Source organism: Dipteris shenzhenensis, chromosome 19, assembly GCF_047967505.1.
Source record: "Dipteris shenzhenensis isolate YYH24624 ecotype China chromosome 19, Dip_SZ_1.0, whole genome shotgun sequence".
NCBI classification, from domain to species: Eukaryota; Viridiplantae; Streptophyta; class Polypodiopsida; order Gleicheniales; family Dipteridaceae; genus Dipteris; species Dipteris shenzhenensis.
This window is the reverse complement of record NC_141614.1, coordinates 9492646-9512130: the sequence shown is the minus strand read 5'-3', so window position 1 is coordinate 9512130 and position 19485 is coordinate 9492646. Positions and strand designations below refer to the sequence as shown.

Genomic DNA, 19485 nt, shown 5'->3' with positions numbered 1-19485 from the left:
AGACCTGTTCGACTTAAGCCTGGAGGATCTTGGATGATCTGTAGGAGTTGTGGCTCATTCCTATCACTTGTGGTACCACAAATGTGCATTGTTCCCGTCTGACCGTGTCTTGTTCATCATGTCATTTGTACCATCTCAATTGAGAGTCTTCCTGGTGTCTTTGTGCTTGTTTGTGGCCTGTTGAGGGTATCATCTCAAGTCATTGTGGTCCGGGTACATGCTCTGCGCGTTGTGCATTCGCTCTATTTCTATTGGAGCCCATACTGCTAATCTAATCCCATAGGGAGTCCCGACCTCATCTACAGAGCTAATTGAAATATGGTGATTGCTAGTTGGTTTTTTTCTCTCCTTTTGCTTTCATGAAGGTTACTCCTGGTTGTCTGAGGCATGACCATGCATGCTGAACTGGTAAACATTTCCATGGAATGAAAGAGAGTTGCTTCGCACTCATCTTGTCTTCGGTTGCATAGGCTCTTCACTAGTTCCCCTACCACTTTTCTTTCATCATCTGTTCTGGCGATCCTGCTGGGGACCCCTGTGAGTCTTGAATTGGGATGTGTGTACCCATGACAAGGACGCCCAGAAGTGTGCAGAGCAGTATCTAATGACGAAGCCTCGCATGCGGGTGATTATTTGCGAGGAATGTAAAAAGTGTGGTCACCGGAGCAAAGATTGCATTGATTACCGACTTCGTGTGATTTGTCTTCGAGCTATAATCCAAGGAGTCCTCAAAGAAGCTGCCCAGAAGGAAAAGATGCAAAGTTAAATGCAAGCTTGGCACTGAAGGATGGAGATTCTGTGAGGGACTACTGTGTACAAGAGATAAGCAAGAACCGGAAGGTATGGCTCATGAATTTCCCCACTTCTATGGGTTGCCACATGAGGATCCCAAAAAGTTTATTGAAAATCTGGAGTTTACAGCTCTGATCAAAGATAGGAATGCACCTGCAGTGTTGCTACAGATATTGACCTTTTGTCTAGTAGGAGAGTCTCGTGTTTGGCTGCAAGAATTTATAGCTGGTTTATATACTGAAGACGGGGCACCAAGGAATCCGAATTATGCCGAGGTGACGGCTGACTTTGTGGCACAGTTTGCATGCAACCAAGATTCTGATAAGATGTGGAGGGAGCTGTGTAGTTTGTAGTAGCATTCTAACCAGACTGTGGACGAGTATCTGAGTAGATTTACTATGTTGTGGAATAAGTGGCAAACAGCCCTGCTGCCAGAGGTTCCACCCCGAGTGATCAAGAAGGATCATTTTGTCTCAGGATTGAAGCCCGAATTAAAGATAAAAATTGAGTGCAAGGATTTGCCCACTTGTGAGGATGCTGTGAGGAAGGCCAGGGTAAAGGAGAGAAAACAAAGGAGGTTGGTTGAGTTAAGTAATGAAACACCTGTGGTGCAGCCTAGACCTCAAGTCACCTTTGCTATGAAGGATGATCCATCTAAGGCAGAGCCTAAAAAAGAGAAATCCTTCAAAGAAGAGCTCCAAGAGATGTCAGTGCTTATGAAAAACCTCAATCTCAATTTGATGAGTGGTAGAGGACGAGGAAGAACCTCCAATGGGAGAGGAGCAGGAGGGCTGCCTCCTCCTGGTACTCCATACCCTTGGCAAGCAGGCCGTGGACGCGGGATTTATGTGCCTGATGTGCAGTGTTACAACTGTGGAGAGTGGGGGCATTACAGTACTCATTGTGACAAGCCTCCTCAGGTGGGTGGAGAAATGTATTCTTTGCCGGTTGGATTAAATAACCAAGCTAACGATCATAATGTGGAGGTGAAGGACACAGGCCAACCAAGTAATAGTGGAGTCGTGAAGGCTACAGCCGAGGAAAAAGGAAAAGGGAAGGTGGTAAGCCTGCTTGGGTTAGAAGAGGATGAGGTGACAGCCATGCCATTGGGGAAAAGAGACCGTGAAGATGAAGCAAGCACAAGTACAAATAAAGGAGAACCTGCTGAAGAGGGGGTTACTTACCATAGGAAGAGGATTAAACGGGTCAAGAAGCCTAGAAGAAAATTCAAGACTCTAGACTATCCAATTAGGAAGGAGCAAGGAGAATAAAAATTTGGTAGAGGATCTTTCCAAGCGGAAGCCCGACATCACGTTTGGTCATATGATCAGCCTGTGTCCCAAGTTGAAGAAAGAATGGAGAAGAGCAATAAACCCTGGTAAGTGGATCCCTCAGAAGGAAACAATCAAACTAATGTCAGTTTCTGAGCTTCCAGATATCTTGCCTTTAGTAGAATCCTGGCACAAAGGAGTGGGACTTGGTGAGGCTTATGTCGACGGTGGAGCTCAAATCTATGTAGTCACACAGTCATGTGTGGAGACATTGGGCTTAAAGATTTCATCCCCTTCAAGGTTCTGCATCCGAATGGCGAATCATGCAAGGGCTAAGACCCTGGGAATTGTGGCTGGAATGGAGATTGAAGCATTCAAGATCCACTGCAAGGTAGATTGCCATGTCATGCCGGCTGGTCTGGGAGCTTACCCTCTCATTTTGGGAAGACCTTGGTTACGGAAGGTAGGAGCAATACAGAATTGGGGAAACAGAGTGATCACAGTACATGGTTCTAAGGGACAGAGGATGCGGTTTGATATGGTTAGTCACGCTGAAGTTTCTGATCCTGAAAAAGAGGCAGAGGGGGACAGTGAAAGTGATACTGATAGTGAAGAGGAGAGCAGCCTTACTTCAGATAGTGATGATGCTAATGTAGCCTTTATAGGAAGGATGGAAAATCTGCAAGTGGATCTCACAACTGAACTCAGTGAGCAGGAAGAGGATAGAAGTGAGGTAATGGAGAGCCCAGGGATGCTCATGAGTCTAAAGAAGAACTGGTTCAGCATACAATAAACCCAGATATTACTCCTGGAGAGAAAGAAGAATATTGTAGGATGTTGCAGAAGTACCCCAATTTGTTCATCACCTCATATGAAGAAATTAGGGGATTCCAGGGGAAGCCACTAAGAATTGAGTTAAAAGAGAATGCTGAGCCAGTATATCAAAAGATGAGGAGATTAAGCCCAAAACAAACAGAAGTGTTGAGAAGCAGAGATAGTGGAGTTGTTGAGAGCTGATATTATAATGCTAGTGACACATTCGGATTGGGCCAGCCCTGTGGTGATTGTTCCAAAAAAAAAGGGAATGGAGAGTATGTGTGGACTATAAGCCCTTGAATGTTGCTACCAAGAGTAATCACTATCCTCTGCCACATGGATGACATATTAGACAGGGTAGCCGGCCATGACATGTATAGTCTTTGTGACGGTTACTCGGGTTAGTTCCAGATTGCTATAGAGCCAGAAGATCGACTGAAGACCACCTTCATCACTTCGTGGGGGTGCTTCTGTTACAAGCGGATGCCTTTTGGTCTCAAGAATGCCCCGGCTCACTATCAGGAGAATTCTAATGAGGTACTGGCTCCTTATTTGGATAAATTTTGCAATGCCTTTATTGATGATATCTGTGTGTACGGTAATCGCAAGGAGCATTTGCAGAAGCTAGATGTTGTGTTTGAAAGGGTGGATGCAAGTGGTGGACAGCTGAATCCTATTAAGTTTTGTTTGGCAAGAAGTAGTATCAAGGTTTTGGGGCATACTATTTCTGAAAATGGAATTGCACCTGACCCAGATAAAGTGAAGGCATTGATGATGTTGTCTACTCCTTCAAACACCAAGCAATTGCATACTTTCATTCAAAAAGTGAAATATCTTGCAAGGTTTATTCACATGCTGTCCCAGGTGTTGTTTCTGCTCCAGCAAATGGTTAAGCACGAGCCATTGAAATGGACTTGCGAATGTGAAGAGGTATTTAAAGCTGTGAAAGAGATGCTTGGTCACATTTCTAGTGTGAAGGCTCCTGATTTCAAGTAGACATTTTATGTGAACCCTTCAGTGGGTCCTGATGCCATTGGAGCAATACTCTTGCAATAGGGTAAAAGCTCGAGGTACATGAGGCCTACGTACTACGCCAGTAGGGTGAAACGTGGAGCTGAAAGGGGATATACAGCAGCTCAGTTGGTGTTGGCCAGCTTGGTATATGCTTGTCGGAGGTTTTGACCATATTTGTTGTCTCAACCTTTCGTAGTCTTGACCAATTGTACCTTGCTTCCGCAACTGTTTAGCAATACTAATCTCTTGAGATGTATGATTAGGTGGATAACTGAATTGCAAGAGTATCCATTTACCTTCCTGGTAGAAGAATCTACAAGAGCATCATTGGCTGATCTGCTCACGTACAAAGAGGGTCCCATTTTGGTGAAAGAAGTGGAAAAACACACAGCAAAGATGGAGGACCAAGTTTTGGAAAATGCATTTGTCTTGTATTTTGATGGCTCTTTCAAAAAGAGTTTAAATAAAGCGACCGGAGGAATTGTAGTGCATGATTCAGAGAAGAAGGAGGTTCAAAGGGCATGCATTCAGCTCAAGGCAAGCAGCAATAATAAAGCTGAATACACAGCTTTGTATGAAGGCCTCCAGGTATGTGCTAACTTGGGAATTAGGAGATTGATAATCAAAGGTGATGCTTTGCTGGTTGTAAAACAGATTTTAGGTGTTTGGAAAACAAAACATGTCCATCTCAGGAACTGGGTAGGTATCATCAAGAAAAAATTGCGACAGTTTGAAGCCTGGACTCTACAGCATCATGTAAATAGAAGTCAGAATATTGTTGCTCATGATGCTGCCCAGGGAATGACTGAAGCACATGTGAAGGCTGCGAGAATACAAGAGCCTCTTTTTTGAGGTAGGGAGTTCCTGGCAAAAGAAGAAAGCTTTCTGCTGTCTGGAAAAGTTCCTGATGGCATACCCAAGCAAAAAAGATACAGATTTGTGAAAGCCTATCAACCTTATGTCATGATTGGTGATGTTCTGTATATGAAGGGAGCTGATTTGATTCTCAGGAGGATACCATGGCATCCGCGGAGATCTTGCATATATTAGAAGCCAATCATGAAGGTATATGCGGAGGCCACTTTGCCTTCAAGATCATGTTGAGGAAGATTCTGACAGAGGGGTATGTATGGCCTTCCTTACAGAGGGACATCACGCATTGGTGTAAGTCTTGCTTCCAGTGCCAGCAAATGGGTAAGAGAATCATTCATCCAGAGCTTCGAAATGTAGTAGTTGCTTTTAATATCTTTGAGAAATGGGGTATTGATGCAATCGGACCAATGCCAATGACTGCGCGAGAAAACTGTTACTTGTTGACTGTTGTTGATTATCTGTCTCGATGGGGTGAGGCAAAGCCTGTAAAGGCGGTCAATGCAAAGATAGTCAGTAAGTTTATTTATGAAGATATCTATTGCCGATTCGGTGTACCCTTGGAGCTTGTATCTGACCGTGGACCCGGGTTCAGAAGTGAATTGATGGATCTCCTTTGTGACAAACTGAAAATCAAGCACAGGTATGCAACTCCTCACTATCCACAATGCAATGCTATGGATGAGTATTTCTGTTTGTGGGCATATCATGTCGCTGTAAAACAAGGTACACAGTTTTCTCCTTTTCATCTGGTGTATGGCAAAGAAGCTCTCTTGCCAATTGAAGTGGAGATTCCAGCCCTTCAATTTTTGATGAAGATGAACGAGGAGCCAAATTCAGCATATGCAAATAGGCTATTAAGTTTGCAAGAAGCACAACTGGACCGGTTGAAGGCTGTGGATCATTATGTTGCTGCTCAAGAAGCAAATCAAAGGAGGGTCAATCTGAAGTACAAAGATAAGTATATCAGAGAAGGGGATCTAGTTCTGAGATATGACAGTAAGTTGGATTTCACTTTCAGGACACGGTTTGTGACTAAGTGGGGAAGGACCGTATCAGGTAGTGAAGAAGTACCCAAATGGATCTTATCAACTGGCTGATTTGGACGGGATGTTGCATAAGAATAGAGTCAATGGGCTGAGGTTGAAGAAATATGTGATCAGGATCATGCAAGTAAACACATGTGGCCCTCTTGTGATGCTGCAAGGCGGGACTGAAGACCTCATGGATGAGGACATCTCTGAAGAACTTAAAACTATTTGACTGCAAGACATGAATGTCTGCAGCTTGGGGTTGGGCAAAACATGATAAGACAAAAAAAGCAATAAAATGCTAGCATTATGAATAATGTGGGGAGACACATAGGTGCACATAGTTAGCTGGTGGCGGGGTTTTTTTCTGGCTCCAAAGACATCTTTTCCCAAAAAAAGATGATATGATGTAAATATTTGACTATGAATAAAATGTTTGTAGGAACTTCCTATGGGAAGTGAAGAAAACGGAATAACGACCTGCAATCTCAATCCTCTGCCAAAAAAGATGTGATCATTAGTCATGTTAGGGTCCAAAGCAATGACTTAACACAAGGGACCCCATCAGTCCTAACTGCCTTTGATACCGAAGAAGTCAAACCAGGGAGTGGAGGAACCTCTGTGACCACTCCGAAAGAAGCTCCTATGGTGGAGAGGTGATAAACTTATGAAAGGCCTAGAAACCCAATGAATAAAGTGGTGATCTATCTAGACACATTCTCATATGAGTGGAAGAAGGCTTGGCTAAATGTCTAGACATTCACCAATCTTGAAATGGGAGGCTGACTTGAAACCTTTTGAAGAAAGATCCACTACTGTGCCCCAAAGGAAAAATGGGGGAAACTAACAGGCTGAGGGAGGGCATGGACTGGCAAGGGGGGCTAAGGAAGGAAGAGGGACGATAAGCAAACAGGAAGAGGTGGAGAGGAGAAGAGATGAGGGATGAGGAGTGGAGGGGGCTGGGGAAGAGGGTGACCAGAAGGAGCGTAGACCCAGCATAGAAGGGCTGAGAGGAGAGGGAGGGAGCAGGCGGAGAGGGGGACTGTATGGCGCTATATGGGTATTCATACAGACTGTACGGAGGGAAGCTGGGAGGAGGGGCTAGGCAGGAAAGCCACCAAAGGGAGGCTGGAGCAAGGTGGGAGAAGGGGCTAGGTAGGAAGGTGACCGAAGGAAGGTTGGAGGGGCAGAGAGGAGGCAGAAAGGGGGGCGGGCAGCCGGTCACGCAACAGGGGGGAGCAGCCCCAACAATTGCAAATCTACTACCACTTCAGTGAATATACTATCAAGTTTCTCCTCCAAAAGGTAAGGGGATTCAAGGTTAGTCAATATATTGCAGAAGTCAAGCACAGAGAAAGTGGAGTGATGTTTGCAATGTGCATAATTGTCTTGTGGAGGGACGCACAACTTCCCTGATTTTCCAAATGTAAACTACAAGCTGAATGGTTCCTTGTGCAAAATTGTAGAGTTGAATTAAAGATACACGATTCCTTATGCAGCCCATTGAAAAAGTTGCATGAACAGAAGACAACAAAAATGTCCTTTACCTTTTTCTCAAAATGTGAGCTTCTCTGATCTTCTTTCAACCTAAGGCTTTCAAAAAGACCAATGGAAGGTCCTTCCTTGACCTGTAATACACCAACAATTATTCTCTCTCTCTCTCTCTCTCTCTCTCTCTCTCTCAGGCATTCCCATTCAAGGATTTACAGTTCATTCAACCACAAACATCAGCTCAAGGCGGACTAGAGACAGCATAACTTCAGGTTTCTCCCACTACCTTCCCGCTTCAGACCTCTGATTTAGCTTTTAAGCCTCCTACCCCTTTCGCATAGCCTCTGTTGGGGGCTGCTGGTGGGGGAGATTCTCCCTCCTTGAGTTGGGCTGTGCCCTTGGCCTAGCTCAAGGGTTAGTCTCTAACTAAGGATAAACACACGCAAAGACAATGGAACGCTCTGAACCAACCTCCTTTGCTACCTTGAGTGCCACAGGCAAATACTTATACTCGTTCATTAATTCAGCCCCTATTGTGTTTGAGAAGACATACCATGGACAACATGCCAGGCACACAAGCCTCTTGGAACCACCAGAGAAGATTTTCCAGTTACAGTAAAATATCAAAGCACTCAAACTTGGAGAAAGTCCAAAAGATGGAAAGTAATGGTAAGCAAAAACTTGTATAAAACAACACAGTACATCTTTTCTTGCACCACAGCTTGGTTCTACTGTTCAAGGAATGATCAACACTCAAATAAAGTCAATAAAAGAGGATTTAACAGCAGAAGCAAACACAAAGTTAGCAAAGTTTACCTTCATGAGAAATAACAGAGCATAAAGCAAAGTTCAACAATGCTTTGTTTTTACGAATTGAGGATGGATGGTATAATGAAGATGGTTACACATAAAATAAGTTCAATTGCGTCATAGAAAAGATACCCAATGTGGAGTAGGATTATGATGGCATATGTGAGGTTTATACAGGGATCACATGCCCTGAGTTCCTTGCAAAAGTAGGGCAGCAAAGATAAAGATTCTAAAACCAACCTGACAAATTAAAAGGCATGAAGATTTGCATATCAGAGAAGCTCACTCTGAGCCAGCTCAAACATAGAGCAGTGGAGCTCGTAAAGGAAGGATGGACAAATGGGCTGTTCATAGAGAGGGGAAAGCACTTATAAGGGAATTCAAATCTAAGCCTAAAGACTCTAAATCTGAAATTGATGTAATGATTGCATATTATGTTACAGTACACATAGTTTTGTCTTTATAATAAGGGTGGAGATGCTTCATGCACACTTATTGAGATGCCTCATGCACTCAAAATTTGGGATTTGATGGTCCCATAGATCTTTTTGGCCTTCCATGCAAGTTAATCTCTCTCTCTCTCTCTCTCTAGATACCTCTCTCCGAGCACGGCGACACGAGCAGCACACACAGCGTGAGGACACCCAGCGGCCTATCACTGATTTCTTCCAGTCACAGGATACCTCTCCTCAGTCTAGCCGACGACGCGGACGTGAGCGAGAGTCAGAGCCACGACAGCTGCGCCAGCGGACAGACTCACACATCCGGGTCCATGACATCTCGTCTCTGCTCTCTGCCCGCCCCACCGGGGTTACCGTTGCCCTCATCCACAGGGCCACCCGCCGCCCCCGACGACCGAGCTCGACTAGGCCGCGTGACGTCAGAGGCCAATCATCTATCGTAGGGTTTTTTCCGACCTCCCATTTGACGGCCCCTCTATGATTGGTCTCTGACAATCACCACCTGCACATATATACTGTATCTCCCCCCTCTGCCCCATTTTTGGTGCCCCCCCCTTCTTTTTTGTATCATCTGGAGGTAGACACATATTTTTTGTATCAGGACTAGACACACCGTCCTTCATAACCTCTTTTTTGTAGAAACGGTTGGCTGGCCCATTTTGAGACCGCCACCGTTATGCTCATTGTATCAGTTATCTTTAGTCTCATAGACCTTCACGGTCTCCCGAAGACTTTAATAAACTTTCTTTCTTTATACACTCCATAGACTCCAGCCAACAGAATTTGATACTCTACAATTGCAGCTAAGACACCCTCTCCCTATGCATAGACATTCTACTGAGGAGGTATGAATCAACCCATCCTTGGGACACATGAACATGTTTTTTTAATCTACAGCAAGAGGTGAGAGAGTTAAAGGTGCAATGGGCAGCTGTGACAGCTAAACTTCCGGTTCTTGAAGGACCTGGCAAGCAAGCAATAATAGATGAAGTAGTGAAAGCTTGCAAGGCTTCTCCCCCTATTCGTGAGCCAGTCTCTTCAGTTTAAGATCTCATTCACACTTAAGTGCAAACAATTAAGAAAGAGGGAAAGAAGTTACTCTGGGAGTTGATACAAAGGAAAATAAAACTGATATCCAGGAAGAGATCAAGGAACGCGAATCCAAACGTAACACTGCACTAAAGACTAGAGTAGGAGGACTCCCTGAAGGCTGGTACAAAGAGGACTCTTTCAGTGAAACTTTAGCACATGTCAAAGCAGCCATGCCTAGCGTTGCATGGATGGTTGATGATGATGATGATAATGGAGCAACTAATATCCGACACTCCAAAGGACATGCTATCATTACACTCAAATCACGAGACTTTTGGATCAAGCTCCGCCGCCAATCCTACAAGTTGAAAGGTACTAAGGTATGGATAGCAACGAAACTCACACGAGCTCATTTGAAGAATAAGGCAATGGAGTGCTAGGAAGGATGGAAAATGGGCTGTATACCGTGAAGGCATAGCAATCATCAAAGAGTTTAAATCCAAACAAAAGACTCTTAGTCTTAAATTGGTGTATGGCTGATTATGTTTTTCAAACTATTATGTAGGTACTCTAAATTACTAGATGGATTTTTGCTGTCACATAGGCGTATTGGTCTCTCATGGAAGACTCTCTCTCTCTCTCTCTCTCTCTCTCTCATAGGAGAGCTGGGGAACAAAGTGCAAACCCACTATCGCGGCATGTTAGCAGGGAGGACATGGATGATACCACTTGAAGGGGAAGCTCTATGCCAATACGTAACATAGCTTCACAAGGTAACAAAGATGGACACAAGCAGACTCCAATACAGAGCTACGAAGGCAACAAAAAATTCAGGTTGCCATAGAGAGGGAGTCAAATGGATGGAGAGATGGCTACATGCTGTAGATATCGCAGAGGAAGAAGGAGAAATTACACAGCTAGTCATGCAGAAAATCCTAAGGAATTATGAAGCGTCAGCATGGTTGCCTCAATCCTGCCCGCTTGCAAAATGCTACATCAATCATGGAAGAGTACGAAATGCAGGTATATCTCAGGAGGATAGCTCAATATTCAAAAGGCTGCAGAATAAAAACCAGCTGCCACGATCTAGGAGTAGAAAAAGGCAGACGACCAAACCAAGAATCCCTAGGCAGGTAAAATTTTGTAAAATCTGCCCAACAGGAATATAGTCTGCCGAGTGAGTAGCATCTATGGTGCTCCGAGCTCCATTGGACTGACTACGGCCTTGCAATCCTCCCTCCAAAATCGCTTCAATATCTCCAAGTAGTATTTTTCCTGCAAGATGAACATACTGACATGCTCCTGCCAGATTTCAATGCTGAGAAAATAATGAAGCAAACCGAGGTCAGCCATGTACGAAGCATCTGAGGTGTCTTCTATGTTTCATATTCTACCTTCGTCCTCTGTTCCCTGAATTTGTTGAAGGCTGGAGACTTCTTGGATGGAGAGGATTCTAGGTTCACTTTTCACTCGGTTGGGTTGGGGGGGGGGGTACCAGGATCATGTATCCTAATGATAGGATGATTAGGACATGAGGTACCTTTGGTACAGTTAGGGTAGTGTTAGGGTTGACACCCTCTAACTATAAAAGTGTGAGTCTTCGCTCATTTGGGCATGGTCACTCGGTTGGGTTGGGGGGGGGCGGGGGTACCAGGATCATGTATCCTAATGATAGGATAATTAGGACATGAGGTACCTTTGGTACAGTTAGGGTAGTGTTAGGGTTGACACCCTCTAACTATAAAAGTGTGAGTCTTGGCTCATTTGGGCATGGTCACTCGGTTGGGTTGGGGGGGGGCGGGGGTACCAGGATCATGTATCCTAATGATAGGATAATTAGGACATGAGGTACCTTTGGTACAGTTAGGGTAGTGTTAGGGTTGACACCCTCTAACTATAAAAGTGTGAGTCTTGGCTCATTTGGGCATTCTTGGGTTGGGCCTCCCAAGAATACCCCGCTCGGATGGAAGTTGGAACCCGTTCAGGCCTGTGTCTCCTTATAGACATTTGTGCGCAACTCGGGCTGTGTGGTATGGGACACGTAGTCCTACCTAGGAGTACGTTGGACCTGACCTCCAGCTCGAGGGTCTCCAGGGTGATCCTTGCAAGGAACTACCATTGGGTGGTGATGCACTAGCCTACACCATCATGTGTCCCAACGTTTGTGTTCTAACCTTTGATAGGTGGCTTGAGGATAGATATCAGCATTGTACGTCTGGGTTAGCAGTGGCTAACCTCGTAGGGTTTCAACCTTGCTATAGCAGATGCTTCCATGGCTCTGAGCCTAGGAGGAGGCCTTACACAATAAGGCCCAGCACTGCATATATGGATCAATGATGGATAAATCCTCACTCAGAATGAGGAAGGATGATTGTCTGCCAGGACAACCCAAGCTGTTATTGTCTGGTATGCCATCTGATCCTACCCATAGAAAGTTGTCTAGTGATCTATGCCATGCATCCTTGGTTAACAACTAAAGCTCTACCTACCAGGTAAGTTTGGTGGAGCTCCAAGACAATAGCTTATGGCAAACACCCTCAAGGATTGGAGGAATCGCCTTCTTAGTATATATGTCAATCCAACCTAACACCGTACATGGCCTGCAGTTTAACATCTGATTTCTCATGGTACCTTCTAGAAAGGTCAATCCACCCTGTCATAGGCCTTCTCGAATGTAGGAGGATTGCAAGAAGCTAAGACTCCTAGCCTGCCCGATCAAAAATGAATATATTATCTAGGATGCTCTGCTTGTGGACAAAACCTGTTTGCATGTATTTATTAGTGATTAATTAACTTTTCCTCTTACTAGTTAGTACTTCCCTCTCATAATTATAGCTCTCTATGATAAAAATCACAACACAATGTTTTCTAGCACCAAATCTGTGAACTAGCATGGCTCAGTAGCTAGATATTGCTTTTATAGCTTCTCATTGGGCTACATGGAGGCTACATGCAACTGCCACAAGGAATATTGACACTTGTCCATTTCACTTTATGAAAGATCTCATTCGTTTGACTAATGTAGATTATGGGCCCATTATTACCCAAGAATATTTGTAACTTTTGATCAAATGGTCTATATAAATGTTATAAATTGTGTATACACTATGAAAATTTTAAAAATCAGATAAGAAAGAGAAAAGCACATTCCTAAGAAGAGTAGTTGAGCCATACTTTTCCTCCTACCATGTGGTATCAGATTCATCGTTCTAGTTTTTGTTGGACCGTTGTAGATAGGAGGTGATGTGTTTCTTCAACATCAATCTCCATAATAGGTTTTGGCATAGTGATTGGCACACTTCCACATGTAAAATCCTTGAACTCCCTTATGTCTATCTTAGAGTGAGATGTAGTTAGCTCATTTTGTTTCTTTAGTTCAGCATTGCCCTCCTCAAAGGGAGTTTCTATTGGAGTTATGTGCATCTTATAGTGAGTGAGGGTTGCTTTCATGGTAGGTATTCCTCTGTTTGGAGGCCTATTCCAAGGAGATTTTAAGGCTATTCATGGGTTGCATGGCTCAGCCTTTAGGACCACCTAGCCAAGGCAGTTTAGGGCGAAATCTTGGTCGAGTCAACAGACCTGTAGGTTGGGTCGATCAAGCTGACCTACAGGTCAAGTATTGATGACCACATGGCTGGCCTTGGGTCATCCACGTGGCAAGCATGCAAAAGACCCTACCCTCCTGTCCTGTACACACATCTCTTGGAGCATTTTTCCACCTCATTTGTGTGATTCTGAGACGAGGGCACAAGCATAGACTCAAGGCCTTGCCTAAGATCTGGTAAGCTATATCTACAAGGGTGATCACTTGCCGCTGCCAAATGTCAGCTCTATCTCCCCTTTTGGGGATGAGGCGTATTCGACTGCAAGACAGAGAAGGTGGCAAACAATGCAGAATCAAAATCTCCTCCCAGAAAGCATGCTCAAGAGGGACACCAAGCAGATCTCAAATTCAAATTCCTGTTGAGCCAAGTTTTCTGTCTACCCTGCCAGACCTACTGTGGAAACGTTGCTTCTTGTCTATGCTCTTCCAATTCTTCCGGATCCCACAACCATTCAATTGTGCAGACCTCAAAGTCGTCATCCATCTCTGCACACACTGATGTGACCTGCATATGGAATTCATCTCTGCAGACACTCATGTGACCTGCATAACTTCCTCTAGGACCGAAAACTGCAATATCCAGTACTGGTCTTGTATGCTCTGCGACAAGCAAACAAAGCAATTGGGAGTAACACATCCCTACCTCTTAGACAAATGATATACAGCTTGGTCAAGAGATAGTATATGGATTTATTACTACTTTTTGCCAAGCCATTACCCTTGGGTAGTATGACCTAGATGCTTTACGAACAATTTGAAACTCATGAACCAACTCCTCAATCGCTTCATTCAAGAAAATGCACACTTCTGTCCGTCATCAGCTCCATACGACCCAAGTCTTGAAATGATCTGGTCATATAAGAAAGCTATCACCATCTGTGCTGAACATGTGACAGTGAGACCCTGCATCCACTTGATACCATAGTCAGTACTAGTATGCACCTAGTGAAGAGGTAAGGAGGGGTGAAATTCCTTTCAGAGTTCTAACTGCTTTCGGGCTTATTGAGCCAGGCTTAATAGTTTTTAAGTTTTTCATTTCATTTGTGATTATTAATGGAGCTTTTCATTTCTTCGCCAGAAGCCTGGACATTTTGTCAAGGCTTGGTTTCATTCTCCCTCTCATTCATAATTTCTTGGAGTGTCGGCCCAGCCTTGAGCAAATTGGACTGGAACTGATCGTGGACAATTTGGAACTACATGTTCCTAATCAATTTATCGGGATTGCACGGAAATAACCAGGCAGCTACACTCGCTAATAGTAATAAGCTTTGTGGTGTGCATTAGATCATACACTCGTTTATTATCTTGAGGTGAAGAAATGCATCTAAACATGCACCCACACAATCGTACATGGCTGTGGCAAAACAGGATACGCTTTGAATGTTGCCTCTGTATTGCTGAACAGCCTTTCTGCTAGTAAGCTCGTCCTGCTGGGTTCATTCTGCCGTAGTCCTACAAACAAAGACTGAATCTATGGAAAGAAGGTGCAAGAGACCACAAAGCGATCGTAGAAACGCATTGATAATCTGTAGACGGTCATGCAGATCCTCAGGGCTGAGAAGAGGGAAGCATTCCTGTCAAGACAAAACATGTAGTGTTTTCCATTGTATCGTCAAATCGTCAAGCGAGTAACTCAATTATCCTTATTATTCAATCTTCAAAACTGGTTATATTCTGGAAAGCTGCGTCTGAACATATGTTACGATCGGTTGAGAAACAAGCTTGCGAGGCTTTCTCCGGAACGGAATTCCGATCTGGAAACTGAGAAACTTATTGTAGTACCTCATACTAAGTTCTAGGAGCTAAACTTTTGCTAATCAGCGTAAGTAGTCCTACATCTTCGCCAGCAACAGCAAAGGCGAGAAGTCACCACCAGCTACACATGAAGGGAGGCACATAAGGATGAACTAAACGATTGCGACGATTTCTTTGAGTAAAAATCTTAGTGTGCACGGATGGGCTAGCGGGTGCAGAGTCGGGCCATAACAAGATCAACCGACAGACGTCTCGCAATAAATTCGTCAACTCAAAGAATGAATCTGAAGATGAAAATTTGAAAGGATGAAGATGAATGAGCTAAAGAATTACAATGGGGAGGGTCGAGGATGGAGGGAAGCGAATTGCGCGTCGATAATTTCGGAAAGAGAGGATGAAAGCTGTAGTGGAACGTGGCATGATGCAAATGTGAAGATGGTGGCAACAAACAACATCAAAGCTTCTCAAAGTTTTGTATATAGCTTCCTTGCAGCACCCCAAGTCCCTCTCCTTCCACTTCAAGCAAAGTTGCCCACATTCTTTACTCCATCTTTTACATATATTCCCCCATTACAACAACATCATCAGCTTCATCACCACCCGCATAAAAGATGTATTCCCCCATTACAACCACAACATCATGAGCTTCATCAGCTCCGACACTCCGTGCCTCGCTCCGCCATGCAGCTACGTGTGCAAGAGACTACGTCGCCCCCTGCCCCTCGCCACACCTAGCTCGGTGCATGGTGTCTCCCCTCCATGGTGTTGAATACTATAGTCTCCACAACATGTCCACATCAGCTCATGGAGGCATCATGATGGAAGAGTAAAGATGGTAGTGAAAGCTTATGAGAGGTTTATATACAAATTCAGTAAGATGACAGCTTATGAGAGGTTTGTATAGAAATTTTAGGATTCCTTGCTTGGAAGAGAAAGGCCCTCTACTTGAAATTGAAGCAAAGGCGCCCAAATATCATGAGGACAAAGATTTGGTCATCATGAGCATTGCACAATCACCACCTCCTTTGGCATCTCTTTACAATTCCACTAGTGTGTGCACCTAAAAACAAGGTTTAGTCCTAAAACTAAGGTTTATTATCCAAGTTTTGGAAATTTGTAAAGGTTTTTATTGAAAATTTTAAGCAAAAGTATAACTAAAATATAAAAAATTTCATGTATTATGCGAAAACATAACTCAAATGAGCTTTAAGCAAAACGTAACTAAAATCAGGTTTTAAGCAAAAATATAACTAAAATATGAACATAAGTAAGATGAGGTTTTAATAACTAAATTGCAGATTTTAGTTATATTCATAAGCAAAAATACAACTAAAATGCAAATTTTAGTTGTTCAACTTGAAGGTTTTTGTACCTGTAAAGAAAAATGTTTTCTGTGAACACCGTTCAGACCCTCCCCACATGCTTAATCGCGACCCTTGATCGAGGCTTGCCACCGACATCCTAATTAGCGATTCATTGTTTGCATCGCATCTCGACTATCTGACCAACTCAAATTGAGTTAAGAGTCATGTCTGAGTTAGGACATGCATGCCAACAAACATTAAGTCATGCCCACATAAGGGACTCAAATTAATCACACTCTAGTCTCCATTTTGCTCCACTAAATGATCCTAACTTTACCAAAGTTAGGATTATATTTTAGACAATTCTAAGCATAATTGAATGTATGAAGTGTCCAACCCTTGCAAGATCAAGAGAAAAAAGGATGGGATCTTGAGAACTTAACTTAGTGTTAACTCTAACAAAGTTGCATGCTTCTGTACCTAGTGCCATGTGAAAAATATTAGTTCTTACTTTGTTTATTATGCTTATTTCGAGTTGTGATTCATCTAAGCATTGCTCATGGAAGCACTAATTCAACATCTTGGGTCTAGGAATGGAACACCACTTGTGCACATCCCCTTGGTATTTATGCTAAGGAGAGCTCAATAAGACATTGCCTAAAATGATGTTTTGGCTGAAAACCTAAGGTGCTCCCTCATTATTTTTTCTAAAATGCTGTGAATCTAGTAGTTGATTTTTAGAAAAGTATTCCATCTTTAGGCTTCTTTTGGGTCTTTCTTTTAAAGAAAACAAGAAGCTTTTAGGTAAAATTTATCACCTTTCCACTACAAATGTTTTGCCTCTTTCTCACTCTAACAAATTTTTTTGTGAGACTACTTTGTTTATGCCTCTGTGCTATTACACTTTCCACTCCAAAACTTTCCTCTCCATCCAAGAAAGTAATAAGGTTGTAATTAAACGTAGAAATTTAATGCTTCGATGATCATGTTGTCACCTTAGTTCAAGTGCATACTCTTCTTGCCTTCCATTTGGGTAACTATTGGATGGTATGAGTGTCGAAGAGAAGATTTGGGTTGCTATCCTATCAAGAGTGGGTGGGTTTTCTATTGATGAAGATGGCAAATTTGGAATACCTCTCGTCAATGATGACCATGAAGATAACATCGAGCTTGAGTAGTGTTGGGCATTTGAGAGAACAGCATATTGAGATAAGTGCTTCAACACACACACACGCGCGCGCGCGCACACACACATAGAGAGAGATGAAAAAATGAATGACATACCATAATGTCAAGGTAAAGTTAGATAATCCTTTTTTGAATAGATAGAGTTAGATAAACTTTTTGAGTGCTTCAATTCACATATTGAGATGACTAACCTAATTGTTATGAATAGATAATCCTTCTTTTGCACTTTCTTTAATTCTTAATTGGTGTCTTGTTTCTGTTACTTTCTAATCTTTACTCTTCTTAGGATGTTCTTCATGTTCACCTACTTTATGTATTCTCGTAAGCTTTTGTTTTTGTTGATTCTTCATGTTTGTTTGATTCTTGAGCCAAGAACTTAGCCAAAAGACCCACAAAAGTAAAGTACTAAACAAAAGTAATGGGACTATTCTTTGTCGAATTGTGTTGTCTGAGGACAATATTTTATTCATCCACATCACCATAAGCAACAGAATGGCTTTGGACAAGGTATAATCTATGACTCATAAAATAGGGTGTACTATTAATAATTCATTGTATGTTGATACATAAGACAAAACAAAAAATGATCACATGTACACTGGACAAAAAATTAGATAGTTATAAAAATTATTTTACCAAGATATGACATGGATTACAACTAGGGAATTGCATCTACCTAGCATAAAATATATTGTTTTAACAAAGTCGCATTGGATGGCGCTATGTTAGTACTTCCCTTTCAACTTATATGTCAAGTTTCATAATAGGCAAGGCTGTATTAATTTCTTGAGTAAAAAAGAAATTGGATTTACATCTAGATTCCGCAGGCAAATTAAATAATTGTATCATAGTACCAAAAAATGTTTTGCTTTGTATACAAAATGTATGATTAAGAAAAGCATAGCTTTGCTTTATAAAGATTTAGATGTATATTATAAACACATACAAAAATCTTTTAGACTTCATAGAGGTATCCTCAATTAGTCTTTATTACAGATGTTTTTTTTGAAAAAACCACACACACACACACACACACACATGTATGCATGCATGCATGCATGTATGTATGTATGTATTTATGTATGTATGTATTCATGCATGCAAGCATGCACACATAAATACGTACATGCATGCATGCACACACACACACGCGGGCGCGCGCGCGCACACACACACACACACACACACACACACACATACACACACACACACACACACACACACACACACACACACACACACACACACACACACACACACACATGATAACTAGACATATATCTAGTCCATATTTACGTCATAAAATGCACCTAAGTCCTAGACTATATCTATTGGGATATAAGGAATTACCTATCATGAGGTGTGCCTTTTGGGTTATGACTCGCTTGATTTCGATAATTGGAACCACTTTGAGATGATCACTGTCTTTTGTGATGTAATATACATGTTGATGATAGAAAACTCTCTCATCAAAATTTGTGATGAATGAATAATACTATTTTCCAATTGTATTCTCTGTTCTTTTGAGATGTTTGTAATGCATTTTTGTACTAAGTGACCTTTAGAGATGAATGCATATCGGATTCTTTCCGCATTATTAACAGAGAATGTTATATATGTTTTCCCAATCAATCATGAAAAATAGTTTCGTAATTGTCATTTTAAAATCCAATCCAAGCACGACCAACTTGTTCTAATCACTATACGATTTTCAAGCCTCTACAAACCTTTAACATTGGCGATCATGTGGGCTCTAATCAAGTACGGTGATTGGAGATGCCAAAGGAGAGGGGGCGGGATGCACCACTGAATGCAATTTCAAGTTGAATGATAATTTTTTTAGACTGAGAAAGAAAGGGCCAAGAAACATGCATCTATTTGGGATGAAAATTCTTAAGAAAATGAGACAATGCCTCAATAATCTTTCTAGAGTAGCATTGCTGCAATCAAGGGGTGAAAAGCCCAGTTTTCATACCAGGGTTCAAATCTCCCCAATCCGATGGCTGGCATCGAAAAGAGACAGGTTATTGATAGTTTTGGCATCGT

The 19485-nt window shown here is 42.5% G+C and overlaps 1 protein-coding gene across 2 annotated transcripts in view; it reads right to left on the bottom strand.

Annotated features, from left to right (window-relative positions):
- Nucleotides 1-15432, bottom strand: part of LOC147890038 (UMP-CMP kinase 3-like) — a 62343-nt gene extending 46911 nt beyond the window's left edge. For both annotated transcript variants that reach the window (XM_087390456.1, XM_087390457.1), the window contains exons 1-2: nucleotides 15281-15432; nucleotides 7342-7422 (exon numbers count right to left, since the gene is read on the bottom strand). In XM_087390456.1, the coding sequence (XP_087246582.1) occupies nucleotides 7342-7422; nucleotides 15281-15367 (168 nt within the window). In that variant the 5' untranslated portion in view covers nucleotides 15368-15432. The remainder of the gene's footprint in view (nucleotides 1-7341; nucleotides 7423-15280) is intronic.
- Between the last annotated feature and the right edge of the window lie 4053 nt (nucleotides 15433-19485).